The following is a 27,104-nucleotide window of genomic DNA, read 5'->3' on the forward strand; positions in this document are numbered from 1 at the left end:
TGTTCGAGTACACTAAAGTGACACGAAGTTTATGTCATATGATTTCATTAGTACTCGACCTTCGACGGAGTGAAGACCTCCTGAAAATTCTTCCACTTGTCCCTATTCTTCGCGACAGTTTTTTAAATTTTCTCCCGCTATCTTTTCTATTTCAACTTCCCAAGTTTTTGGTGGGCATCCTCTCTTTTTTCTTCCCACTGGGCCATTCCGGCATTCGGCAGTCACAAATGCCGCCAATGTGACCGGCCCATTTACATCTAAACTTTTTTTTTTCCTTCAAGAAAAGAGCGTACCAATTCCTAAAAGGCCGGCAACGCACTCGCGAGCCCTCTGGCATTGAGAGTGTCCATGGGCGGCGGTATCACTAAACATCAGGTGAGCCTCTTGCCCGTTTGCCCCCTGTTCTATAAAAAAAATATGTTACAAGATCTCTTATTTATGCACGGTTTCGTATCACATCGTCGTCGCCCATAACCCTTTGGCAAACTCCAATCCTATTTATTAACGCCTTATTAAAAATCCACGCTTGGCATCCATATGATAGACATGGAAGTATGCATGTGCCCATGACTGTTTCTATAGTTAAGCTATAGTCGGATTTTAGAACTTCTTTTAAATTCATTTAAATTACAATGAGCAGATGCGATGAGAACTTGGAGGAACTGATCGTGATTGGTGGAAGGCAAATCGTGTGGCCGTTCACCAACCACATGGACTGATAAAATCAAAAAGTCATCATCTATACACAGTTATTATGGAGGTGATGAACAGAAACCTGTCGACCACAACTCTCAGACATGAGCTTGATCTGCCGAAGACGGAGGATGTCATTTATACGTAGATAACTTTTAGTATTATATCATAAATAAAATGTTTTGGCGGAATAGTACTTATTTCTACCGTGGTGACCTCAGGTCTGTCATAAAAAAAGTTTACATAAGTCATTTGACAATTATATAAAAAAATTCAGTTATTTAATTCTAATATAAAAGTCGAACCTACATATTGTTATTTTTATTTCGTTTAAAGAATAATTTAAACAATAGGTATCTAATACGTTCAAGAACCCGCCAAAACGCGTCTCTAGACAAGATGGCGTCAAGTTTTTGAAGTTACTTGTATACTTATTTTGGCGGGATGGAGAAAAATGATGAAAGTGCATTTATACGATGCGCGCGCACACCAACACCTTAATTCGACATCGTAAAGTTAGTTCTAGTTTGCATGAAAATCGATAACTATATTCATGTTGTATATTCTAGTATTTTTATACTTAAAACACGTGTTTCGTAACAGAACATTTAAACAGTGTGAATAAATAAATATTATTTTGGTGTTTTTATTAAATCAATTTCATATACGACGGTGATAGTATTTACTAATAATTTATTAGTATATCTATATATATTGAATATTAGTGATAAAACTGATTTGTATAAACTGTTTCGAATGCATTTATAGATTATAGTTTAATTGTCGGTATGTATAATTTATTTACATCGTTAATTCAAAATTATTTATTTAATTAAAATCTTTTTGATTGATTTTAATATTTATCTTTGATCACTATTGCATTCAAGTTATTTTTTTTTCATACGCCAAAGAAGTATAACTGCTAACGCGTGTACATACACACACACTCTTTTTTTACGCGTTATTAGGATTAGGAAGAGTGACGGACGTTAGAAATATAAAAATTAATATTTTTAATTAATTTAAAAGTATTTCACAAATTTTTACTCCATAATATTTTAAACATCAATACAAATAGCAAAACAAATTTACACATTAACTAGTTATTGAAACATGCACCCGTTGTCAACAACAAATTCCGCTCCTGTCACGCCAACAGCTTTGTCACTTGCCAAAAATAATATCATATCCGCAATTTCCACAGACTGCGATACTCTTTTCAAAGGCATAATGTCTCCAAAATTTTCTATGTTAACATTTGTCATGCCGGCGTTTTCCAAAAGATCGGTTATAACTGGCCCAGGGCTCACTGTGTTGACTCGTACGCCTTCACCCGCCAACTCCACAGCCGCACAGCGTGTAAAATGGTTTAACGCCGCCTTTGAGACACAGTACGGAGTAACACCTTTAATTTTCGGAGTCAATGAGGCGGCGACACTTGATATATTAACGATATTACCTTTAGTCTTGACCAGATATGGTGCTGCGAGAGAGGACATTTTAAGATGCCCTCGCACGTTAATTTTCATGATCTCATCATAAATTTCCAAGAGGTTACCTTCGAGAATGGATCCATGTCGCATTATACCAGCATTGTTCACCAACACATCGAGTTTTCCAAAAGTTTTTATGACAGATGCAACAATTTTTTTACATTCTTCGTCGTCGCGTACGTCGGCCTTAATTACCAACGGTTTTGAATATTTTGAACAGTTTTCGGCGGCTTTGTTCAATTTTTCCACGTTCCTGCCTACGATGGCAACACTGGCTCCGTTTTTAGCGAATTCAATTGCCGCCGCGGCTCCAATACCGGAGCTGGCACCCGTTATGAGCACTACCTTGCCTTTAAAACTCATGGTTTAATTGTACACGTAAGTGTGTATCATACATTTATATAGTTGATAATCTATTATATAAGTTATATTATTATAATAAGTTGTTGAGATGTATAGCACTTGTAAACTCATGTTTGTAAACGTGCAGTTTGTCCTTTGACAAAAGAGTTGTTGGCAGTGATTTGAAATTAGCCAAATTTGTGGATCTTAAAATTCTCTACTTAAACATATTTTGGTAAAGCGTTTTCAAGAAAAAATATCCTCCGATTTTGACCTTAGACCCTGAATAACTTCTGTAGCGTACATAGGATCGATGGGGGTTTTTAAAACTTTGTAATGGTAAACCCTAGCTCTCCACCAGTTTTTGGCTTTCCGGGAATCATTGTTATATCAAATGTCTATATTGACCGCACTAATTGGACATAATCGGAAACGAGAATGATATATATATAATGTATATATATTTACGAGTGTAGGAAAAATAGTATTTTTGGCTTAAAGTGTGATGATTGCAAACATTTGATTCGTGCTTCTAATTATTAACTAATATAAGTTTATTAATGTTAAAGTAGATAATGTCATTAAATAATAAAAAACCAAAACTAAAGGGCATCAATCCAACGTCTTTTTCTTAGTATTTTTTTTATAAAACAGGGGGCAAACGGGCAGGAGGCTCACCTGATGTTAAGTGATACCGTCGCCCATGGTCACTCTCCATGCCTGATTGCGAGTTCTTTCTTATTATCCTTTCTTTTAAAATACTGTAACTTAACGCCCAAACCCTAGTGGGTTTGGCAATGTTTGAAGTGAAACTTCTTTAGGCGCATGAGGGTAATTTTTTACGGATGAAACGTCACGAAGATGTGCAGCGTTTTTGTCGAAGAAAAGGGATAGAGCGATTGAGAGCAATTGAGAGAGAGTGAGACAAGGTGATCGAGAAAAATTACACACTATTAGTTCAGTAGTTACATATTAAAACTTTAAATGCAGATCTTTCGTGTACTCTGTACGCACGCAATTTTTTGTAATAATTAAATGTTCCACTTTATTATTATTATAACCCTTAGTACTTTCTCAGGAGGAGCAATGGCGGCCATTGTAGTTAAGTTGTATATAGATTATAGAATAATGAAACAACGTTTGGGTGATTCGATTATTTATTAGAAAATCTAGCATCTGACTAGTTAATTAAAATAATATAAATAGACTTCTTCGAGTCCCAGGGCCCGAATTCTATGTTCTCAGTCTTAAGTATTGTTAAATCTATATAATATCTTGAAAAAAATGTCGAGTTTGACACTACAATAGTTAATAAGGCGTCCATGACGTCATAAATGTATTATGACGTCATCTTAGCGGCGGCGGCGGCGGCGGCAGCGGCCTTCTTCTTCACGGCGAGTGCTGTACGCTGTTTAGCTTTTATCTGCATTTTTTGACTCTTCGATAACTTTCTCTTCTTCGTCTCAGCCGCTGATGCTAGAAAATATATTCAAGTTATTAGTTGGTCTTATTCAGAGAGACCTAGCGTGAAGAAGAATAGATGGCGTACGGGCAGATGGCTCATCTGATTATTACCTCCACATGCCAGGAGTGTGCCAGCCTCTTCATGATGAATAGGTAGGCACTTATGAGTAACTCCATGCATGGGTCGGAAATACTTCAGTGGGCAACCGTTGTCAGGTATTTTTGAATTGAAAATTTCTTTAGCGGCGTTGTACACTTTTTTTGAAATGGGTAAAAAGTGTTAAACTCGTGTCAGGACATGGGACCTGATCGAAAATTCGTGTATGAAGATGGATGGAGAGTAGACAGCTGGCTGTATTTAATGTAATATAAATTGTCATGTTTGTGTACGATAGCGCAATAAATAAATATTGTATTCTACCACATATATGATACCACTTTTATACTGTTAAGTAATTATAAAAATTAAAAAAAATATATTCATAACATTGGGTAAACGGTATAGACTCATCAGATGTTTAGTGATGCGGTCATGGACGCTCTCAAAAACTCTCTCTCTCCTTTGAGTATTACGGCCTATTCTTGTCAAATCATTTCAAAAATATTTTACTAGCCGACTAGTTCTATAAAGTGCGCGGCAAAAATTGCCTCAAAAGTCAAATGACGTACAGATGTCATTCTTGTCATTTTTGGCATATTATGTCAGACTGCGTTACATCATGATTTTTAAACATAGCTTTTAAAGGAAGAATGTGTGTGGTTGGATAATTTGACCCAATATAAAATAAATATGCATTACTCATATATTATATTAATATAATATATAATAACTATATTAGTTGTGCAGGTGTGGTTAGCCATAACAGCATGCTGGCGATAATGGCCGGAAGGAATGTCCTTACATGGGCCATTGTAATGGAATACATGTGTTTTTAATACTATAATTAAATATAAATATAAAAATAGACCCGTTTTAAACGCTGCAATTAAACTGATTTATTCTTAACACGTTTACCTGGCGTTTGTATCACCTACATATGTGTGTCTAAGTTTAATACAGTGTAAAACAGACCAAAGACATCGCAGCTCATCAACTACGACAAATTTCTGAAGGCTTATTAGCCTTATATATATATAAAAATATATGAAATGGCTAACAAAAGTTTTTATTGGAAAGTTTAATTATCGTTTTTAGTATTTTCATTTACTTAATATTTACGATTTCCACCGTTAAAACCTTCCTAATTATTTATTTATCAAATTTCGTATTATGTTTTAGCTTTGTTTTATATTGTATTAATATTAAGTTAATGTAAATATAGGAAATCAGGAAATAAATAAAAGTATTATGTAACGAATTTTGGGGGCGGGAGTTTTGGGGTTCAAACGATACGATGCGGGGCGGAGATTTAATTACGCGTTATTGTTAATATTATTTTCGACTTTCCGGTACTTTATATCATATTAATGGTAACATTTAGGTGTAACGAGGGGGGGGGGGGGTCAAGAATGTCCAAAAATTGCGTGACGCAATACTTAAACACTTCCTGAGGCCGAGAAGGTATACATGTCGTCATCGCAGTGATAGCTGAAGATTGTAGAACTGTTTTGAACTTACTAGGGGGAAACATATTTTGTTGGTTCGCAGCTGTTCGCGCCAAATCTCCGAGCGTGTTTGCCAGCGCCGCTCCTAGCCTTAGACAGTCTGAACGCGATGCCGAATGAGCCCGTAAGGCGAGTGTTGCCAGCCTGAAATATTTAATTACTTACAAATTCAAATTTATTTTCTTTTAATTTGATAACATAATTCTGTAATAAAATATTTTATATTTAAATTTGGCAACACGCTGTATTTTTTTTTATAATTATTATTAATTACTTGAGATGTCGTGTGGAATATGGTGTAATGGTTGTAGCTTCTTACAAACATTATAAAAATAGCGGAAACAGAAACAGCGGACGTTGAAAACCGTTTCAATATTAATTAAACGGTACCTTGCTGCTAAATCCTGATGATCCGTATCGAGGTCGCAGGAGAAGGTGGTCCCATTCTTCGTCTTACTTCCCAGCGGCATCTGGAACCAACGGGCCTATTTCGCAATTATTCTAGTTTTACGAGGCTAAACGAATTTTGTAGTTTTTTTATAGAACTTAAAAAAATTAACAAAAATTAAAAAAAAAAATTGTCAGCCAAATTCAAAGTGAACATGGTTTTTGGGTAAATGGGATCTGTAGATTCCGAAAAAACTTTTCTTTGATTAAAAATAAATCAGTGGCGCTAAAACCTCTTTAGGTCTTGGCCTCAGACTTCTGAATCTGTTTCATGATCATTTTTAAATCTAATAGGCAACAATTAACATCGTAAGGAAACCGACATGTCAGACCCAAAAAGTCGGCGACGCGTGTCAGGCACTGGAGGCTGATCACCTACTTGCTTATTCGGTTTAATAAAAAGTGATCGTGAAACAGATTCAGAAATCTGAGGCCAAGACCTAAAGAGGTTTTAGCGCCACTGATTTATTACATTACATTAAAAAAAAGTAATAAATGTGATAATTACCTTGTATGGCTGCGGGCATATTCCGAAGAGATATTTCTCTATTGTCTGCTTGAATTCGTCAGCAAATATTAGCGCTGTTGCATCGCTCTGTAAATTTTATTTAATTAGAATTTTGCCACATACAGTCTTCAGTATGTAATGTAGCCTTTTTGGGTAACCCACCTTAGAGAAACAGAAAAACCGTGCGATTTTCAAGTGAAAATCTTAAATCTTAAAGATTGGCGCATGGGGATAATTATTTTATGAATGAAACGCACGAAAAAAGGGAAAGAGCGATTGAGAAAAAGTGAGAAAGGGAGATCGAGAAAAACTACACGGTAGTGGCTGATGTATTCGTTTAGTAGTAACATATACATGGCAATTCTGTCGCTTAACGTCTTGTTCAGTAAACGCAGCTTTTTTATTTACATATTTATATTATCTTTAGCACGTATAAATTTAGCATATACTGGTACATGATCATCTATTGGGGCTTTTACCTAAATAATAATTAATTTACATAGAAGTTCCATTTCTGACACGTGTACTTTGTACGGACGCAATTTTTTGCTTGTCCGAGGGATGTAAAATGGGGCTAACGTGTCCACACAAGCATCATACCAAAGCCCGTACCATCTTCCAAGAGATTATGGGCCCGTTTCACAATGTATGGATTAAGTTCCAACTAGCTATGCAACACAAATGATTCGAACGATAAAAGTTCCATTTAGATACTTCGCGTTTCATGACGAATAGCGTTATCTGACAGTCGTGAAACGCAACAAACACTAGTTTAACCTATGAATAAGTAATAAATAGCTTATTTGGAACTTATCCGGACATTGTGAAACATGCCCTAAATGTCATTCGGCCGCTTGTCATTGCTAGGTTGTCATATATTTATTAGCCTTCAAACATTTGTGACAGCTGTAGTGAGGTCTGTTGTCTTTGGTTTATTTGACAATGCATTATTAACTTTGACACAAATACAAAGTGATGCAAACACCAGGTCATCTTGTCAATAAATGAAATACATATGTTGTGTCATAGTAGCCACAACTTTATATTTATTTCACAATTGGCTCTATGCCAAAGTGTATTGAGTGCGAGAAATGCACTTACTGCAGTTTCAATGTTACACGATAAAGTTATAAACTTTCAGGCGCCATCCATAAACATTTTCATCAGTGTCTTTAGGTGTACCCTAAGAAGGCGCTAGTCGTAGGAGAAACACTGAATCAGTGCAGCAGGATGACCTCCAATAGGCAGCGGTGGCGGAGCGTCGTGATGCGCATCACATCTGCGCCTTCTACTTCTACTACATAGCGATCACGACCGCTCTGGCAAGAGCGAACCGAATGAGAAGAAAGGTGTATCCAGGCCGAGTCAACTTCCAACAAGTGTTCAACAACTCCCGCGGCACGGTTGCCTGGTGGTGAGGGTTATGTGGGACATACATATACATACCCACTAAAACCCCACGGCACCACCAACAATCGCCCGAGGCAGGACACGGTAACAGCTTAGCCTTGTCCGCATCCAGCCACGCGATCAGCCGTTATATCTCAAGGTCCTCTGCGGCCACAAATTATGTCGAATGGACCTTCGCTCAGCCAGGGCCATTCACATCGGCCAATTCGCCCTGTTTAATGAAGCTGGGGGAGGCTGGGTACAATGCTTACACGCGTGTACATAAGTCAAGGCACATGTTTTTTTTACTGTCTTGTAAGCGATGGATTTTCCGCCGATTCATGAATCAATCAAATCAAAAATCATTTATTCATGAAGTTAACATAATGTACACTTATGAACGTCAAAATATACTTTAAATAATTCTAATTTTATATTTACATCCAGTTCCAAGCAGGGGCGTGGAACGGAAGAGAAGATTTGGCAATAAAAATAAAGCCACTGTTTTTAATAGCCAAGTTTTTTTTGTTTTACACAACGTTTGTATGGAGGTACAACCATGTTACATCTTGACATTATGACATCTTGAGTAATAAAGAATAATAAAATAAATTAAAAACAAAGATTTGTACTCTTACTACTCTATCAGCAGGAGGCATGGTGAAATAGGAGCACGCACTTACATACTCGTGAGAACAACACGCAAATACGTAGCAACTAATATCACCGCATACACGAATTCAAGTACGACCAGTCACCAAAAGTCAGAGATCAGAGAGATCAGAATCAAAACACTTTATTGTATTGAAGGGTGGCGAGCGACTTCTTACGTGTGTTTTTGTCTGTGAGAGCAGTGTTTTTCATTCTAGAGCATTCAAAAACAATGTCCTAGTTTTTGTAAAATGCAATGTCCCTGAAAATATCAAAAATAAGCAATCTGCGTCACTTGGCACGACTAGAACGAAATTATTGTGATTTATAATATTTCTCAACAAAATCATAAGCGATTGTCGTTTGGCACGCTTTGATAGAGTAGAGACAACAAAAAAAGTGCGTGCCTACAAAGTTAAAGTCAGAAGTAAAACTTCTTTCTAAATTAATTATTACTGAGGTAAAAGTCCCAATACATGATCATGTACCAGTATATGATCGCTTTATACGTGCTAGCTTATGATAATATAAAAAAATGTGCGTTTTCTGCACACGACGTTATGCGACATGTAACTACTAAACGAATATATCAACCAATAGCGTGTATTCTCGATCCCCTTTCTCACTCTCTCTCAATCGGTCTCAATCGCTCTCTCCCTTTTCTTCGACAAAAACGCTGCACATCTTCGTGACATTCCGTAAAAAATTTACCCTCGTACGCCTAAAAAAGTTTAACTTCAAAATTAATAATATAAAAACTAACGATATGATAAAAAAAAGCGTATGTGTACTTATGCACACAGGTTAGAAGTTTTAACTTCTTTGGCGAAACGATAAAAAAAATTTCAACAATTTTATCTGTCGCCTTGTTCTAAATTCGAATAATAAACGACACTAACAATTGAAATAACTAAAATGTTGACTATACCTAACTTCAGGGTACTTATCGGTTTTTTGAGACAGTGTGCGCGCGCATCGTAAAAAAATACTAAATACATTTTATTTATTAACTAAATATATTGTATATAAGGTATCAATACTATTTCCGAATCAATTTGACATAAGGTACTTCAAACAAACAGATTCTTATATGCCGGCACCGCACGGCGCATGGCAGTATTGGGTTTCATAAATCGAATAGGTAATAAAAAATATTTTCAAAACTTTTTTGCAGTTAGTACAACATTTTGTGATACGTTGATTTTTTTTGTCATATAGTGCGTTAATTTATGGCTGAACATAAAAGTACGCCCAATTCTTTGATAAATTAATAAAAATAGCTTCCATTTTAAATTCATATTCCTCGTTTTCCCGCTTGAATGTGGTTACACTAATCTAATTTTGATATGGCATTATTCGCTTTATGTATTATCTATGGGTTAGGGGTAGTGCTGGGGAGGTGATTCGAAAAAGGTTTTTTTGTTTGTAATCGTTGGATTTGGATGTAGCTCGTAGAATGATGATCATTTTGTGAGTGTGGTGATATTATGTGGTTATGATATTGGTGACCTCGACCATATTTTCTTTTCTTGTTCCGAGTATGACCGCACCTCGTTTCTGAATTAATGAATTACTACATGTTCCGTTTCCGACTAAAATCTCCTGCCTTTTAATTTATCCTTTATTGTTAATGCATTATCTTCTTTCATAATTAATCAATAATTATATTAAGATTTAAATAATTATTATAATATATATTTAAATAAGTAAATATTATCCTTTTAATTAAAATTTAAAAAAAATGATGATCATAGACTATAGAATATTCTCAGAAACGTTTCAAAAAAGAGTTCCGAATGAAATTACATTATGGTAACCTAAGGTGAGAAAACCAAGAATCATTCCAATCAATATGTATGTTTTCTTAAACGTTCGCACTAATGTTACATACACCAATAGCCCGTAAGTCCAATTGTGCATGGCTGGGGAACGAACCTACGACTTCAGGGATAAGATTAGAACGTTGAAGCCACATTTTATTACTACGTTATTAAAAAAAATAGTTATTTTAAAATGACCATAAAATACAATCGTTCGACAAACAAACATTTATGTTATTACTGCATTTTAATATTATATTTAATAGATCTGATATTTATTTTTAATTAACAAAAAAATTTGTTTATACACAGAATAGTATAGATAATATTAATTAAATAAAAAATATACCTTAACATGACCGCGAGTATCCAGCCGCTCTTCAGAACTCTTTCCCTGTATTCCCAAGCACAAAACTATCAAAAGTAATACTTGTAATTTTAAATACATTTTTAATACACTTAAACTTTATTAAATAAAATCGCCAATGTCCAATACAGATTATAAAAGTATTTTTTATATCTGTCAAATAGGCGGGAAAACGTAAACGAGACGTCAAATTCGTGATGGCCGCCTCCAGGCAACTGGAGCCATAGACAGCAAGACGCGTTTATTTTTAGATTGTATTGAAAGCGCAATTATTAAGTCTACGATCGCTTACTCATTTCAAAATATACAAAATAATATTTGCGCGTCAATCGCATGTTTATTATTAAACGAATTAACAATGTCACCGTAAATTATTACAAACACGCTTGTATATTATATAATATCAAAAACAATATCTTTTATAATAATATTTATTTATTTCTCACAAAAACTTCATATCTAATATGTTACAATAATGTATCTAAATAATTGTCATTCTTTGGGTTAATTGTTGTTGTTGTTTTAAGAATTATAACACAATTTAATTCCAAGATAATCATATAAAATAAGGCGCTTTATTTCGATGCTTTGAAGAATTCTTCAGCTCCTAAGGTCTGGTACATAATTTTTAATACTGACTGTGTGGGTATGGGTGAGTTTCAAATTCGAAACTTAGCGCAAACTTACGTAATTCAACATCCAATACGTTTTTGACATACTGGAGTCATACTTAGCGTTCTTAAGTGTGCTGAAAAATTCGAAGGCTAGTATTGAAACAAAATTTTTATAATTCAATTAAATTTGATTATTCAAATCTATATAAAAAAATTTCATTGCCATATTTATAGTACGATTTGTATTTAGCCTCAAAATATGCTTCAGTTTCGGCGATTACCTCTTTATCTGCGCAAATTGGTCTACAGAGTATTCTCTTGGGGCAGACCCCAGGTTCAGAAACCTCAATTTTGTTATCGTATTTCGTTTGCTTCAAATGGCGTTATTTCGCGATTTTATCCTCCACAATTAATTTTTGACGTGACAACGTCTTACAATTTGATGGAGCCGGCTTCACGCACGAAAAAGCATGTAGCATGCGGCGTGACCTCGCTCTGAGGCGTTCCACTTAAGGCTTGAAGTGCAAGCGAGAGCGCGGAATGAGCGACAAAGAGACACAATCGGCCTCCGCGTTGACAAATAAATTGACATAATTGTATTTATGCATACAAATAAATGTAACTTGATCAATTCAATTGTGATTTCCATTTACCTCTTTCTTTATATCCATACGAAGTATCTATCAAATAAAGATAAAAAATTATCTTTAGAAAAATGCAACCTCAATACTGATGGAATATCAGAATATACTTATGACGTTGTCACGTTCAACTATCGTCAGTAAACCGACTCAACCGATTTACAGTAGTTACTGTATTTTTACTATCGTTTTTTGGGTGAATAGTTTCGGAGTACATTACTTGTAATATAGATATATATATATATGCTGTGACGAATGCGCTTTTTTGGGCGTCCCGTGGGCTGGTTTGCCGCAATTCAAAAAAAATTAAACAGTTTAATAATCTGTTTATTTTCACAGATGATGTTTTTGTAAATATAATTTATCTATTACCGATGACTGATGAGAATAGAAACCGTAAATTATCATTTATTTTTTTACTTATCCCCTTAACGTAAACATTTTAGTCCAAATGCTATTTCTTTCGCAAATAAAGTATGATTTTACGTGCGATATTTACTCAACGCTTTGAACTTTAACATGTGCGTTCTCTCGCTTTGTATTTATGCTCCAATACCTGTTAAAGGATTGACGCTCATTAAAACTGTACTAAGAAGACAGAACTTTGAAGCAGTTATGACTGTAAAGAAGCATCCAAAATTATTTATAGCATATAAAGAAACTTGCTTGTAAATACCGAGGGATCCAACACGGCTGCGGGTACCTGCATGTTGCACCACGCTATATTCCAAAAATTATTACGACATGGCTCTAAGTATATATATTTAATTTCCTTCCTAGAAGTTATAGATCGCTGCCATGTAATGTTTTCAAGGGGAAGGGGCTTATGTTTTTAAAGGCAAGGTGCTTTTATGTACCTAAGCGTGGGCGAGTATCTAGATCATAAGTTTGACACCAATTCTAATTAACTTAAGTTTCCTATTATTAGGACAATATGTTAATGATTCTATTATGTGACATATTAAAATTAATGACATTTGCATGCCGATTTATTTATGGCGGATTGTACGGATTTTTATAATTAATGTATCTAATTGTACCACTATCTTAGCAAAAAAACGATTTCATTTGTTTTCATTTCATTTCAACTACCAGATATAGAAACAAATTTCTAGTCATATCATGTATCAGCACAGTACACACTTATAATCGTAAATAAAATTACTTTTATATAAGGGGAATGGACGAGAAGCTGCTGGCAGTAAATTCTCTATCAGTGTTCAATCGCCAAGTTTTTAGTCTTACGATTTTTTTTGTAACTGCAAAGATTCTCACGCTTCCCAATACATCATGAAGTATCTAATTATTAATATGAAAAACATTGAAATCCGTTTAATCTCTATCACCAAATGGCATGAAAGAAAGAAGATCAAGGTGGAATTATTAATATCTTTATAATTAATAATAATTAAGCCTCATTTAGATATCTTCGTGTTTGTCATGTTTGCCTATAAGTGCTTGTCACATTTAAAATTGTATTTTGTGATTTTTTTAGCGATGTAACAGTGTGCCAAGCGTTGGCAAGCTTTTATCAATAAAATAAAAAAAAATTATATAAAATTTATTCCTTTAAAGATTTACGCACTGGCTAAACAACGTACAGAAATCCTCGGACAATTTAACTCCAAACTACATAATCTATGTCCCCAACGTTAGTTAGTTGTTGATAAGTAGATCGATGTCAGTGGAAGCTACTCCTTAAATTTCTAAATAGAATTCTTTTCAACAAATCGGCAGCGAGGCAATTAAACCGTCGAACGTGTTTACAAACTGTGCGCTTGTTAACACTGATTAATGCTTTTCAATCCTCGACGGGCATCGCAAATGTCGAACGTCAAGTTTGACGTATAACTTTTGGCGTGAACGAATAATTCTTTTCTTTTTCGTGTTGTCTTTTATTCGGAAAAATATTGGAATTGATCATAGATTAAATCAGATGCGTAGTAGTGTTGATAACAACAAATTTATAATTAGTTTTATTATAAACTGGCGTATTGATCTATTTATATATTAGGTAAATACATTTATATGATTTATATGGGATTATAAAATATTTTATGTATTGGGTTTTATTTGTTTTTGTGTAATAGAAGTAATTACTACTTAATATTTAAACTTTAGCGGGGTATATCTAAAGTACATAGGGTGTATTGCTTTATTTAATAACTAGCAGACTCGGCCAAGCGTTGCTGTGGCTAAGGTTTTTGTTATATTACATAGTAGTAAATTAATCAAGGGAAACCGTAGGAGAACTTATGTGAAACGTTGGTACCACGACACGGACCTAAACTAAACTACCTTTAACTCAGCGCCATCTGTTAGAATTGTATCAAATAATAAACAAATTTTAATGTTATCGTAATTGGTCGGTCGCCGTCCGGCTGTCTAACGCAACGCACGTGTCGATTGCGCGCATTCGGACCCGATTTTATTTTTATTAACTATCCCGGTTTTTGTTGAAAAGCACGTAATAGTTGCCCTGAGGTGCAGTCATAAACCAGCTGAAGCTACTATTTGGTGACGCCCGCTCGCCGCCTATCCTGTAACCCTTTGGGATTCGGGAAAAGCGGTGGAGCGCGCAATGTACCGGTAGTTTCGGGTCGTGCGTGACAGCCTCCTGGCTTCAGTTAAGTTATTTTTATTTTTATAACATGAAGCGCACTCCGCAGATCGGCGATGATAAGCAGCCGCCCCGCCCGCAGCGCCCACGCTCCTATGCCAGTCGAGCGAGGCCACCTGCGGATGCTGAGGCACCCGCCGCCACAACCGGACCATCATTCCAAGTGCGCGACACAGCGCACAGCTCGCCCGCAGCGAAGCAGCAAGCTGCGTCAAGCTTGTACAGCTTTGCGGAGCCAGCTTCGCAGCAGACGAGCCGCAGCCGATCCCTAGAAGTCCCCAGGGACCGTCATCCGTCGCATCAAAAACGTGACCTAACTCCAGCGGCTAGGATTAAGAAAACGGTACGCATAGCCCTCCCTCACCGCACCCCGCAAGTTTCCGTCACTACGTCGGCCGTGACGTCATCAAACGGAGCGGCGATATCGCGGCGTGCCACCGACGTTACGCCGGCCGAGACCGCATTCCTGAGCGTTGAGTCATCGCCTCGCGCCACCGATAGCGTCATACAATCCGACCCGCCCGCCCCGCGGGCCCCGCAACAAATTGTGTCTACAGTGACGTCATTTGTACATTCCGAGACATCGCCGCATGTCACCGAGACGCGGGCCGTGTGCCAACGCCGCGCGTCCGTAACAAATAGTGAGTGTTCTGGTATTGACGAGCTGTTGCGAATGCTCGATCGCGACCCGGGTACTAGTGCCGCGTCTTCGCCGCGGACGGCATTCGAGTCAGACTTGATCTTTTTGGCTCAGTCAGCCGCATGCTCGTTCGCGTCGCGCGGGATGCTGCGCGCTATGGCCCGGTACGCAAAATCGCGTGAAGAAGCGCTACGCAACAGCGGCATATTAGAGTCGCCGCTCACCGAAGCCGAGCAGCGGGAGTTGGCGCTGATCCGCGACGAGTGTCGCTTCCCAGCGCGCACCCCTGCCACCCCTGTACGCCGCCCGTTTTCAGCCGTTGACCCCGGCTCGGAAGGTGAGTCTGTGGCAAAGCGCCCATGTGCGGTGGCACCCACAGCAGCTACTCCAGGTTCCACTGGGGACCCTCGGCTGGCGCCAGGTCGCCGCCTTGACCTGGGACCTCCAGTCCAGCCGCCACCTATAACTGTTCCGCCACCCGCCGCTCCTTTGGCTGGCAGGGCGGGGAACGCCAACGCACCCCCTGGTGCCACCGGTGCCTCACCTGGACCTGCTGCTCCCGTTGCTCCTGCTGACGACGACGCCGCCCCTGCGCTGGTGGCGCCCTCCTCATACGCAGCGATGGTGACCGCACCTACGGTCCACGCACAGCCTCCCAGGGCCCCTGTGGCCCCGAAGAAGCCATCATATCCGCCCATTGTGATCGAGTTCCTCCCCAATTATGTACATCATTTGGGGAGGATCAGCCAACTGCTTGGACGTTCCGCCAACACCAGGGCATACGGTAAGGGCTACCGTATATCTCCCGAAACAGCTGACGAGTACCGGGTGGTCCAGCGCTACCTCACAGACCTGGAGAAGGAGGACCGCCGGGTCTCTTGGTTCTCATACTCTCTTCCAGCGGAGCAGGACCTCAAGGTGGCGATCCGGGGAATACCAGTCACCACCGACCCCGAGGAACTGGCCCAGGCGCTACGAGCCCTTGGATACGAGCCTGAGTACATACGCCCAATTCGTGCCAGAAAAGGTCGACCAGGGTGCATTTTTCTCGCCGTCCTGCGGCGAACACCTGACATCACCCCTGCCATTTACAGCATAACCGAGCTGCTGTACATGACAGGAGTAACGATTGAAGCCTGGCGCGGGAAGCAGGGCCCTGCACAGTGTCATCGTTGCCAATCGTTTAGGCACTCTTCGGTTAATTGTCATCGACGAATGGCGTGCGTTCGATGCGCAGGGGAGCATCGCGCGGCGGACTGCACGAGACCGAGGGACGTGCCGGCGACTTGCGCCAACTGCGGGGGCCCACACCCCGCCTGTCATTCGTCTTGCCCGGTCCGCAAGGAGGAGGAACAAAACCGGCGCGCGGGCACATTTGCCCGAACTGCGCCCTCTCGCTCCTTGCGCCAACGCCACGAGCAACCACAAAAAGAAACTTCTCAGCAGACCACGGGTGCGACATCAGCGGCCGCTCCCTCGACGTCTGGCGTCGCCCCTACAGGCGAAGCGGACGACTTCATCACCGTGCGGCACCGCACAAGACGTGGTGGCCGCAGACGAGGTCGTGCTCCACCCTCGCTTGCCGCTCAGGAGGCAAGCCGCGCTGCCGCGCTCCATGCAGTCACCACCGACGTCGCCAACCGCGCTGCCACCGCAGCCAATACACCCACACCAGCACATGAACGCGCTGCCACTGCACCACCTCGCACAGCACCATCTTCGCGCTCGCGCACCAGGTCCCGCGCGCGCCGGCCACAAATGGAGGAGGCGCTGTCGGCGATCGCCAATATCCTCCAGGCTGTACAAGCCGGGGACAACCCAGCCGCGCTCTTCAGGAGAGCGGCATCGGCCTTCAAGGGCCCAACCCGAGGTCGCAGTCGACGATGATGGGGGGCCACCGGCTCCTACACTGGAATGCGCGTGGCCTCGCGGGTAAGGTCACATATCTAAAACATGTACTTAGCTCACAGGACATCGACATCGCCCTAGTCAGCGAGACGCACCTAGCCGCCACAGCTAGACTCCGCATGCCGGGTTACGAAGTCTACCGCCAGCACCGTGTCGACGCCCGTGGTTACGCCTACCGTGGCCTGGCGGTCATGGTGAGACGCCGGATACCACACAGATTGCTGCCAGATGTGGCGGTAACCGAATGCGATGCCCTCGGCGTGGAGCTACAACTCGCAGGTCGCCCCACTGGATTCTTCGCGGTCTACGCGCCACCCAACAATCGGTACACCACAACAGATCTCCAAGAGCTCCTTGCTGCCGCCCATCCCTGCGTCATAGCTGGGGATTGGAACGCGAAGCACCCGGCGTGGAACTCGAGAACTTCAAACCCGAGGGGTAGGCGCCTGCTGCACGACGCCGAGACGCTGGACTTTTCAGTGTCCGGCCCAGACGTGCCGACACACTACCCCGATCAAGCCAGCCACAGAGAGGACACCATTGACATCGTGGTCCACCAGGGACTGACGTGCCAGATGACGCAGGATGTGATCGTCGACGAGTTCCGGTCCGATCACCTTCCCGTGGTTGTCACTCTGGTGAACTCCTCACCGAACATGATGCTTCATACACCGCTTCGCCGGAAGTGCATTGACTGGAGGGTCTTCGAGCGAGCCCTAAATGACGCACCCCAGCCGCGCCCACCCGTCACCCCAGCGGCTATTAACGAACTTGCTGCATCCTTTACCACACTGTTACAGAGTGCATTGGACGCAGCTACCACCGAGCGTCCTCTACCAGCCACGTACAAACAGTTGCCGCCCCGTTTGCTGGCGCTCATTCGCCGCAAACGCGCCCTACGTCGACGCTGGCAACAGACCCGCTGTCCGCGCATGCGTGCAGAACTGCACGCCTTCGCCGATCGGGTCAAGGCTGCACTTAACGACCACGCCTCCGAGTCGTGGGACCGCGGCCTTGATGAGGCCAGCACGGATTGGGTACGGCTGCACCGCCTTTGCAGGCGCCTCAGTGGCACAGCCGACCCCATCCGCCCCTTGCGACACCCGGACGGCACACTGCGCTACGACGCCGAGGGCCGCGCCGAGCTGTTCGCGGACCACCTTCAACACCAGTTCTCCCCTAACCCTGCGGAGGACCCAGCCCGGGCGCTAGAGGTCGAGACCGCCGTCGCCGAGCAGCTGGGCGCCCCTCCACCGGCAGACGAAGAGGTGCTGTTCTTCTCGCCGAGCGCCGTCAAGAAACAAGCAGCGCGGCTCAAGCTCAGGAAGGCCCCCGGCCCAGACGGTATCACAAACGCAGCACTGCGTCACCTGCCCCACCGTGCGGTGGTGACGCTTATGCGTCTCTTCAATGCGATCCTCCGGATCGCACACTTCCCCGAAGCCTGGAAGGAGGCAAAAGTTATCATGTTGCCCAAGAAGGGCAAAAGCGTCTTCGACCCGGCGAGTTATCGCCCTATCTCATTACTCGCCACGCAATCCAAGCTTTTCGAGGCCATGTTGCTGCCGACAATCAGGCGACACTTTACTCCGAGGCCCGAACAGTTTGGATTCCGAAGTGAACATTCCACCACCCTCCAGCTGTCGAGAGTGCTGCACGACATCACCGCCGCTCTTAATAAGAAAGAGGCGGCGGCTGCAGTATTTCTCGACATGGAGAAAGCCTTTGACCGGGTCTGGCACGCGGGACTTGTGCACAGGCTCCTCGCTTCCGACATCCCGCGGCGCGTGGTGGCAATCATCCGCTCCTTCCTTCTCGACCGGCGGTTCCACGTCTCCGTCGAGGGGGTGAAGTCGAGCTGCCGGCCGATCACCGCGGGTGTCCCCCAGGGCAGCTGCTTGTCACCGAGCCTCTACTCTATTTATACCGATGATGTTCCAGTCGCAGCGGGGTGTGCGGTGTCATTGTTTGCGGACGACACCGCCTACATCGCAACGGCATTCAACGCGCGCTACGCAGGCGTCAAGCTGCAGAGGTCGCTGGATGCCCTTCCCGCCTGGTTTGCTGAGCGGCGCCTGACCGCAAATGCCGCCAAGACCCAGGCCATAGTCTTTGGCCGGCGACATCTCCCGCCACCGCTCCAGCTACAAGGGGTCGAGATTCAGTGGCGCCCCAAAGCAACCTACCTAGGCGTCACATTGGACCGAGGCCTCACAATGCGCCACCACATCGCTGCAGCCACGGGCCGCGCAAAGGCGGTTGCCGTGAAACTACGCCCTGTGCTGCAGTCATCGCTGCCTATAAAGCGCAAACTGGCGCTCTACAAGCAATACCTCAGACCGCACCTTACGTACGCGGCGCCCGCGTGGTATGCGCTTGCGGCCGAGACGCACCGACGTCGGTTGCGGGCCGTGCAGAGTACCACACTGCGGCGTATAGTCGACGCGCCGCGCTACGTAAGGAATTCCACCATTCAACGAGACCTCAAACAGGAGAGCCTGGATGACTTTATCAGCGCGCTGGCGAGACGCATGTTCGAGCGTGCGGACGCCTCCGGCTTCCAGTACCTCCAGAATCTCGTCCCGCTCCACACCAGGCCTCCCGACCACCGCCGATCCTTCCCGCGCGAGCTAGTACGCGCGGAGGACTCTGATGACTGAAGAAGTCCCTACGCATTCTCCACCCCGCTGACACACAACAACATTGCAGCCAACACGCTACATAGCAACTAAAAGACCCAGGGCCGCTCCAGGCCCGCCACAACGACCACCCCGCCCTTGAGCGGGGCGCGAAACTGATACCCCCCGCAAGCCCACGGGCGTAACGGAGCTCCCGGCGCCACCCACGGGTGCCGCGCGGAAGACAGCAATAGTTATCGTAATTTTAGTAAGGATGCCTATTTTTTTTGAAAATGAAATATAGCCTATGTCACTCAGGAATGATGTAGCTTTCCAACAGTGAAAGAATTTTTCAAATCTGCCAAGTAGTTTCGGAGCCTATTCAATTCATACAAACAAACAAAAAATCAAACCTTTCCTCTTTATAATATTAATATAGATATAATCTTTCGTGTCAGTTGTTTTGTTACAAATGTTATATTGAAATGAATTTCCTTATGTAATATTTACGTCGTAGAATACAAGTGTAGTACATGTACGCTTGTTTTATATTCATAATTTTTGTTTCTTCGTATATCTTTTTAGTTGGTTTCGGTAATTTATAGTTAAGTAAACAATTTTTTTATTAATCTATTCTGAACTCTTTGAATTGGATCTAAATAAGACTTCACTGCAGTACCCAGATTTCAATGAGGTACATTTGTTATCGCAGATTATAATTTTGTCGATGTTAGTCAAATTGTATTTTTAATCCAGCTTGTTTCAATAAAAATAGCGAATATCGTAAAATCTAAAATGGCCGCCATAAAATTCCGAAATGACTGTGTGGTTCTATCGATATTTCTTTGTTGGCGCTATAAAATTAGTTGATTCAAACATTATTAGGGAGTCGCGGGTTCCGTTTTATTAATGGGTTTTTTTCCAGCTGATTTGCGTGTATAAGTCCAGAAAGTACTTGATAATGTTATGCCAATCTCTGCTCCAAGTCGCATTGCCTGATGGCATTGTTGGTCCAATTTCTTCAGCAGTTCTTGTATATCGTAATCAGAGAGATCTCTTTGCCTTAGTTTCCGTGAAAGCAAAGTTATGAGTACAAAACCCAACCCTAGAATACAATACAAAATCATTCACTATGTGAATCCTATTCTTCTATTGGTTTCGCGTGATCCTATACATCATCCCCTGCGTATTTCAACTAGAGACAATTCACTAAATGATCTGTGAACTGGATCAACAAGCAGAAGAGAGATTTTAGTATCCAAATTAGATGAAGAATCGGCGGTACAAAAAATCTGTAAACTAACAAACAATCAAACAAACTACAAACTAACAGATAAATAGATGTGTGTTACAAACTGCAGCTGCAAAGGTCTTTTTCAGCACTAAAAAGAGCTAAAAGTTACTTACACTCCACGCTCCGCCAGCAAAAACTTACAGCGCTCTCGCTAATTTACATAGAATTGGATTTTTTTAGAAACAATAATAAGAGGGCGCATCCCGATAAATAGCCTAGGGTGGTCAGAACTCTCGATCAGTCTTTGATGGTATTTACGCTTTCACGAAAGAAGACAGATGTATGTTATAACGATTACATTAATTTTATTATGAATAAAACAAAATCGGCATTTTAAAAAAATTCTGTTAAAGTAAACGCTGATTTATTTATTCAGCTACTAAAGTATCAGTCTGTGTTGCCTTACAACGTAAATTGATTAACAATTATTAAACAAAGATTCCTTTTTAAATGTCTTTCAGTTTTCCGGCCTAATTCCATTGAACATTAATAAATTCTTATGGGTCTCTAATCCTCTATAATTTATGGTTAATTTTTATTGAAAATCGATAACGTCACTGCAATAAACCTGGTTAATGTGTATTTTTATAAACGTAAATCGGGCGTCATAGACGATTTTGTCTGTCGAAATCCGATGGAGAAAATGTTAAGTTTTTAAAATACTTATCTTATATGTTTCTTCTAATATATAATCGGAATTCGGAATCGGATCCAACGATTTTCATGAAATTTAGTAAAATTCTAACTAAAATAAATCGTTGGGTTTCTATACGTTGGGTATACGGGGGGTTTCGGGTGATCGATAAATCGATCTAGGTAGGAATCATTTCTATAAAATGTCATTTTATTCGTGTTTTATCACACTATTGATTTTTTAATACAGTTGTTAAAAAAACGGCATATTGCAGGGAGGTATAGCGTTCGGAAAGTGGGCTATTACACACTCGTGCGTTTTCTTTGCCAACTGTCAAAACAATGTGTATTAAAAAGAAAAAACCAACCACGAAGGTTTTATTAAAAAGATTCATAGAAGTTTTTATGATATATGATTTCTAAATATTTTAATAATTGGATTCAATAAGTTCGGTTAGGTTTCTTTTCATTTCATATCAATTAAAAAAATATTAAAAAGAATTTTATAATATATGCAAATACGTATTTTTAAAAAGTTTACTAATAATTGGATTCAATAAGTTAGGTTAGGTTTATTTTATTTCATATCAATAAAAAAAATATTAAAAAGAAAAAACTAACCATGAAGTTTTTACTAAAAAAAATCACAGAAGTTTTTATGATTCATGCAAATATTTTAAAAAGAAGCTATATTTGTTTCAATATCAGATTTAATGATTGGATTCATTGAATTAGATTTGATTTTCTTTCAATAAAAATAATCTACTGAAGAATTGGCTCTATGGGCCAAGTTCCCTTTGCCTACCCAGAATGGGTGAAGAAAAGAAAAAACAAGCTTTGCTCATATTCTTTGCGGTTGGCGCCATTTTCCAATAATGTTCTTTCGAGTTGAGTTATTTGTTGCACAAAATGAGTAATTTCGACGATATTTTATTTGAATGAATACCACCCGAACGCAGTATAATTGCACAAAATGCTTCGGAGAACAATTTACCGGAAACATATAAGTCGCTAAATATCTACGTGCAACGAATTTATTCCGTAGAGAGAAGAGAAAAAAAGCAAATAGTTTAATTAAATTGCTTAATTTTTTCGCAACTGTATTAAAAATAGTCGTTCAGTACACGTGCGGTACCGTCATAGCAACTTGTCCCGACTGTCAACCCTCACCTTCGGCTGCGCCTCGGCTCGGGTAGACATTCGTCGGAACTCGTTGCAATGACAGGCTTTCCGCACTTGTAATGAAATGTACTATTTTTTAAATAAATAGTTCATATTTTTTTATTATTCCGTCGGTAAGATCGAAAAATATTATTCATATTTCATCATTTTATTAGTATGTAATTTGTACTTAAATCTGATTTCCAAAAACAATTTATAAAAAAATACAGTACTATAAACATGAAAAATGACAGCCGCTTCCTTGCGATGTTTTTAAACGTTAATTTTACAAACAACACAGAGGTGGGAGAAAAATAATCATTTTCAATAGACTTTACATTAATTTGCATTACCTACATCTGTTTATTTTCAATTGGACACATTAGCTATTCATTTCAAGTGCGGCATGAGTAATCTTTATATAAATATTGCAAAATGTATAACTTTGATTCCGAAATTATGACTTTAAAATAACACTGACATTTAAAAATAGATTTTTATAGTCTGTGCCGAAAGACAGTCCGCGTCGTTCTATGGATAGATTTTACTAAGGTTAATATCGACGCACTTTTAAAATATTATAAGAGTGGAACTTTAACATAAAATAGTCGTTCTGCATGATTTTCATTTAGAATAAATATGTTTTTTTTTAATTTGGCAAAGTACATATGTCTATTGCAGATCTTCGCTTAAATCTTTTACAATTAATCTTTCAAACATTTGTTATTGGGAATACAGCGATGTTATAAAGTTATAAATATGTACTTATATGTTTATGATTATATTTATGTTATAAAATAACAGTAAATTAGGGGAAAAATTACGGTTTTATAACTTCGTTGAGACTTTTGACAGTTGCTGAAATAAATATAAGTAATTATAATTATTATTATTACTTATTGTAACGGAGCAGTGGAGCAGATGAATGGTCGACATGAAAGCGGGTCCAATGTGGAATTGGCTAGAAAAGAGAATTCCTTTATCGAAGGACAAGCTGAAGTATTTCCGAACCAATAATAATGTTGACTTAGGGTCCTTCAAGAAAAGAGCGTACCAATTCTTAAAAGGCCGACAACGCAGTCGCGAGCCTTATGGCATTGAGTGTCCAAATCACTTAGGTAACATCAGGTGAGCCTCCTGCCCGTTTGACCCCGGTTCTATATAAAAAATGCTGCAAATAAATAACTAAATATTACTTTAATAATATTAATAAATCTTCCATTTGCCAAGAAAGTGGTGTACAATTAGATCGATCTACAACAAAAATGTTGTTGATCGATTTGAATGCGTCTGGCAAGATGACAGAATGTGTCTGTGCTAATAGGCCCCCAAAATATATATAAAATTTAGGTTTTATAATATAACGTAAGTATAATTATAAATTAGAATAGTTTAAGGATGTCCGGCAGTGGGTTGGAACCATACTAACTGTCTGGCATGAGCAACGCTAGTTTTGATATTATTATGAATCAAATATAAAAAAATAAGTTTTATTTTATGATAAATTTGAGATGGAATTTTATACACCTTTGTTCCCTGTTATCTGCCAAAGCCACGGCTGCATCATCATCATCATCATTCTTATCTGTACTAGATTTTCTATACAAATTCGCCACTTCCTCTTATACAAAACGCAATTAGTTACCAGAATGTTTCAATTTCATTCTTGGAATGTTGCCATACGTTATTAATGGCATGTTTGTTATATTCCTATCAAATATCCTATCGAAATTGTTTATTAAATATTTTAAGGCTGAATTTATGCTTCAAGTCTTGGCCGTAGGTTTATCCCTGGATGTGCACCAATGGACTGCCCATCTGGGTTCATGTTTTACGGAAGCAGATTGACTGCATTAAATCCCCTCCCCTCCTTGTAAATCTCAAAAATAATAGTCCATAAAGCATTCAAGCAAGACAATGTGTGGCTAATAAGTGTTAAAAAAGTATGGTAAAATGGGTCATTAGTTTAATTTAGGTAAAACAAGTATTTAATTTAAAACAGCGCTTTTTAAATGTATTTATTTAGAAAAAGTAAGTTAGCTTAAAAGTCATCACAATGTATAATCCAAAAAGTTTATTTACACTAAATTTTAACAACGTCTGTATTATCTTATAATCAGTAAACAATTGAAGCACGCTTGTGATAAAATTGGACTGTTTTTGAAAGCTATTTATAAAATGTTTATAAACAATGTCTGACGTCGAGTACTGTATTTAAATTGGAATTTTAGGACACTGGGGAACACAGTTTTGTGTCTATTTCGGTACGTCTTCCTTTTAAACAACGGAAAATCAATACTGTTTAGCTTGTAGGTATATATAACCTAAAAATGCATAAATATGAAAAAAGAGAAATATTTAAACACTGCAAAATAAAATAAAAAAGAAAGAAAAGAAAAGTGCGTTTATTTTGGAACATAAGATCATCATTGTATCACTTATTCCACGTCATTAAATTCGAGCCTCTTGGCATTCCTTCTCATCAGCAAAGAAGACAGAGCGTGTTGGCCGAGAGGAAAAGCCGGCGTAAAAACTTTCGGTACTCTTTTTAAAAAAAAGCAAATCATCAAACAATTCTACAATACTTAAAACATATATATCAAATTAATAATACTTAAATACTGCCAATAACAGAAAAAGTAAATAAATGTCGTCTAATCGAGCACTTTTTCGAGATTACATAAAAAAAACATTTGTGCAATTCACACATGGTAGAAGTGAAACCTTCAAAAACATTTTTTTTATTATTAATAATATATAAATTAATCATTTTCCATTATCTAAATGTGTGTGTTCTTTTAAAACAGTATATTTTAATAATAAATTTTAATTTATAAGTTTAATATAAATTTTTAATTTGGGAAAAACTAAAACATCGAAAGTTTGAAATTCGATCAAATGAAAAAGCGGCAGTAAAGAGAGGCTGTATAATGCCTGCTATCTCATTTTCTCCCACGTTAAATCATATGATGAATTGATGTTTCTGTCTCTCTTTACCGCTGCATCCGGTTTGAAATCACGACGATTCGAAAGAAGTTTATCTATCTCATTTTCTCCCACGTTAAATCATATGAATTAATGTTTCTGTCTCTTTTTACTGTCGCTTTTTCGTTGCATCCGGTTTAAAATCACAACGATTCTAAAGAAGTTTCACTTCAAAAAACGAGTGAAACATGACGTACAGACTCGAGTTCGGTTCTGTACATCGAGAGCATACAACAAATATGTCGGCTAAAAAATGGAGGGTCGGCAGACTAAAGTACACAAGTCATAATTCATTTTCACTTGAGTTTTTACAGGAACAACAAAAAACATAATAGAAATCAATGTATTTGGAATTTAATAATTTATTTATTACACTTTCATTGTTAAACAAGAAATACATTAGATGAACATAAAAAACTATAAAAAAATAAGATAAAAGCGGACTTTGAGTGACTTATGTGATACGTATTATTTACTAATTACACCTTAGACATGACTTAAGTGATTAGGCCTAGTGAAGTGTTGCTTTTCTTTCAGATAATAATATTAATCATACACTCACAGAAGAGAGGTGTGTGTGTATGATTAATAATTATCTAATTATTGGACTCTTCTTCACTACTGAAAACATCAGGGAGTGTGTTTCGAGCTGTTTCAGAAGTAGGCAATAAAATAGTCTACCCGAACAGATGTTACATAGCCTAACGCTAAACAGAAACTCTAAATTAAAAAAAACTACTTTTATATGCATTTGTCCGCTCCTAAATAAGACTGCTATGGTTACATTAATACAAACCACAGCGGTTTTCTAATGTAACATAATTTGATTATATTATATTATTTTGCAAAATAAAAAAAAATTGTTTAGCGAAGGTGCAATTTTAGGTGGTCTAATTGGTATAAATGATTTGACTTTGACATTTGCTTCTGACTTTAATGTTTTGAAAAAGCACCATCCTAAACACTGACTTTTCAATAAATTTGTAAATATTTTATTGAATTAAAAATATATATATATATGAAGTATTTGTTGTAGATGGCTTGAAACCTTGCGAACCTCAGCAGAAGAATAGTCAGCCTCCATCTTAGCGCTTCGTTTTCTATTAAAGACCGATATTATGATCGCAAAACTCCAAAGTACATTTTTTCTTTCCATTTTTCGTCATCGTTTCATGAAGTAGGGAAAATGGAAAAAATATATGGTGGAGTTG

At 39.4% G+C, this 27,104-nt stretch overlaps 2 protein-coding genes across 3 annotated transcripts; both read right to left on the reverse strand.

Moving 5' to 3' along the window:
* Positions 1 to 1,781: 1,781 nt before the first annotated feature.
* LOC110996004 (3-oxoacyl-[acyl-carrier-protein] reductase FabG-like) lies at positions 1,782 to 2,549 on the reverse strand. Its single transcript, XM_022263486.2, has one exon. It carries the CDS (start codon positions 2,547 to 2,549, stop codon positions 1,797 to 1,799), a length of 753 nt encoding a protein of 250 aa, XP_022119178.2. The 3' UTR covers positions 1,782 to 1,796.
* A 1,123-nt stretch (positions 2,550 to 3,672) lies between these two features.
* LOC110995964 lies at positions 3,673 to 11,008 on the reverse strand. 2 transcript variants are annotated; one of them, XM_022263435.2, is made up of 5 exons: positions 10,762 to 11,008; positions 6,553 to 6,639; positions 5,988 to 6,067; positions 5,611 to 5,741; positions 3,673 to 4,004 (listed from the first exon to the last, which is right to left on the reverse strand). In XM_022263435.2, exons 1-5 carry the CDS (start codon positions 10,858 to 10,860, stop codon positions 3,868 to 3,870), a joined length of 534 nt encoding a protein of 177 aa, XP_022119127.2. In that variant the 5' UTR covers positions 10,861 to 11,008; the 3' UTR covers positions 3,673 to 3,867. The 2 variants fall into 2 exon arrangements, with proteins under 2 accessions (XP_022119127.2, XP_022119118.2); XM_022263426.2 differs by having other exon boundaries at positions 5,988 to 6,082.
* Between the last annotated feature and the right edge of the window lie 16,096 nt (positions 11,009 to 27,104).

This window comes from Pieris rapae, chromosome 24 (genome assembly GCF_905147795.1).
Source record: "Pieris rapae chromosome 24, ilPieRapa1.1, whole genome shotgun sequence".
NCBI lineage: Eukaryota > Metazoa > Arthropoda > Insecta > Lepidoptera > Pieridae > Pieris > Pieris rapae.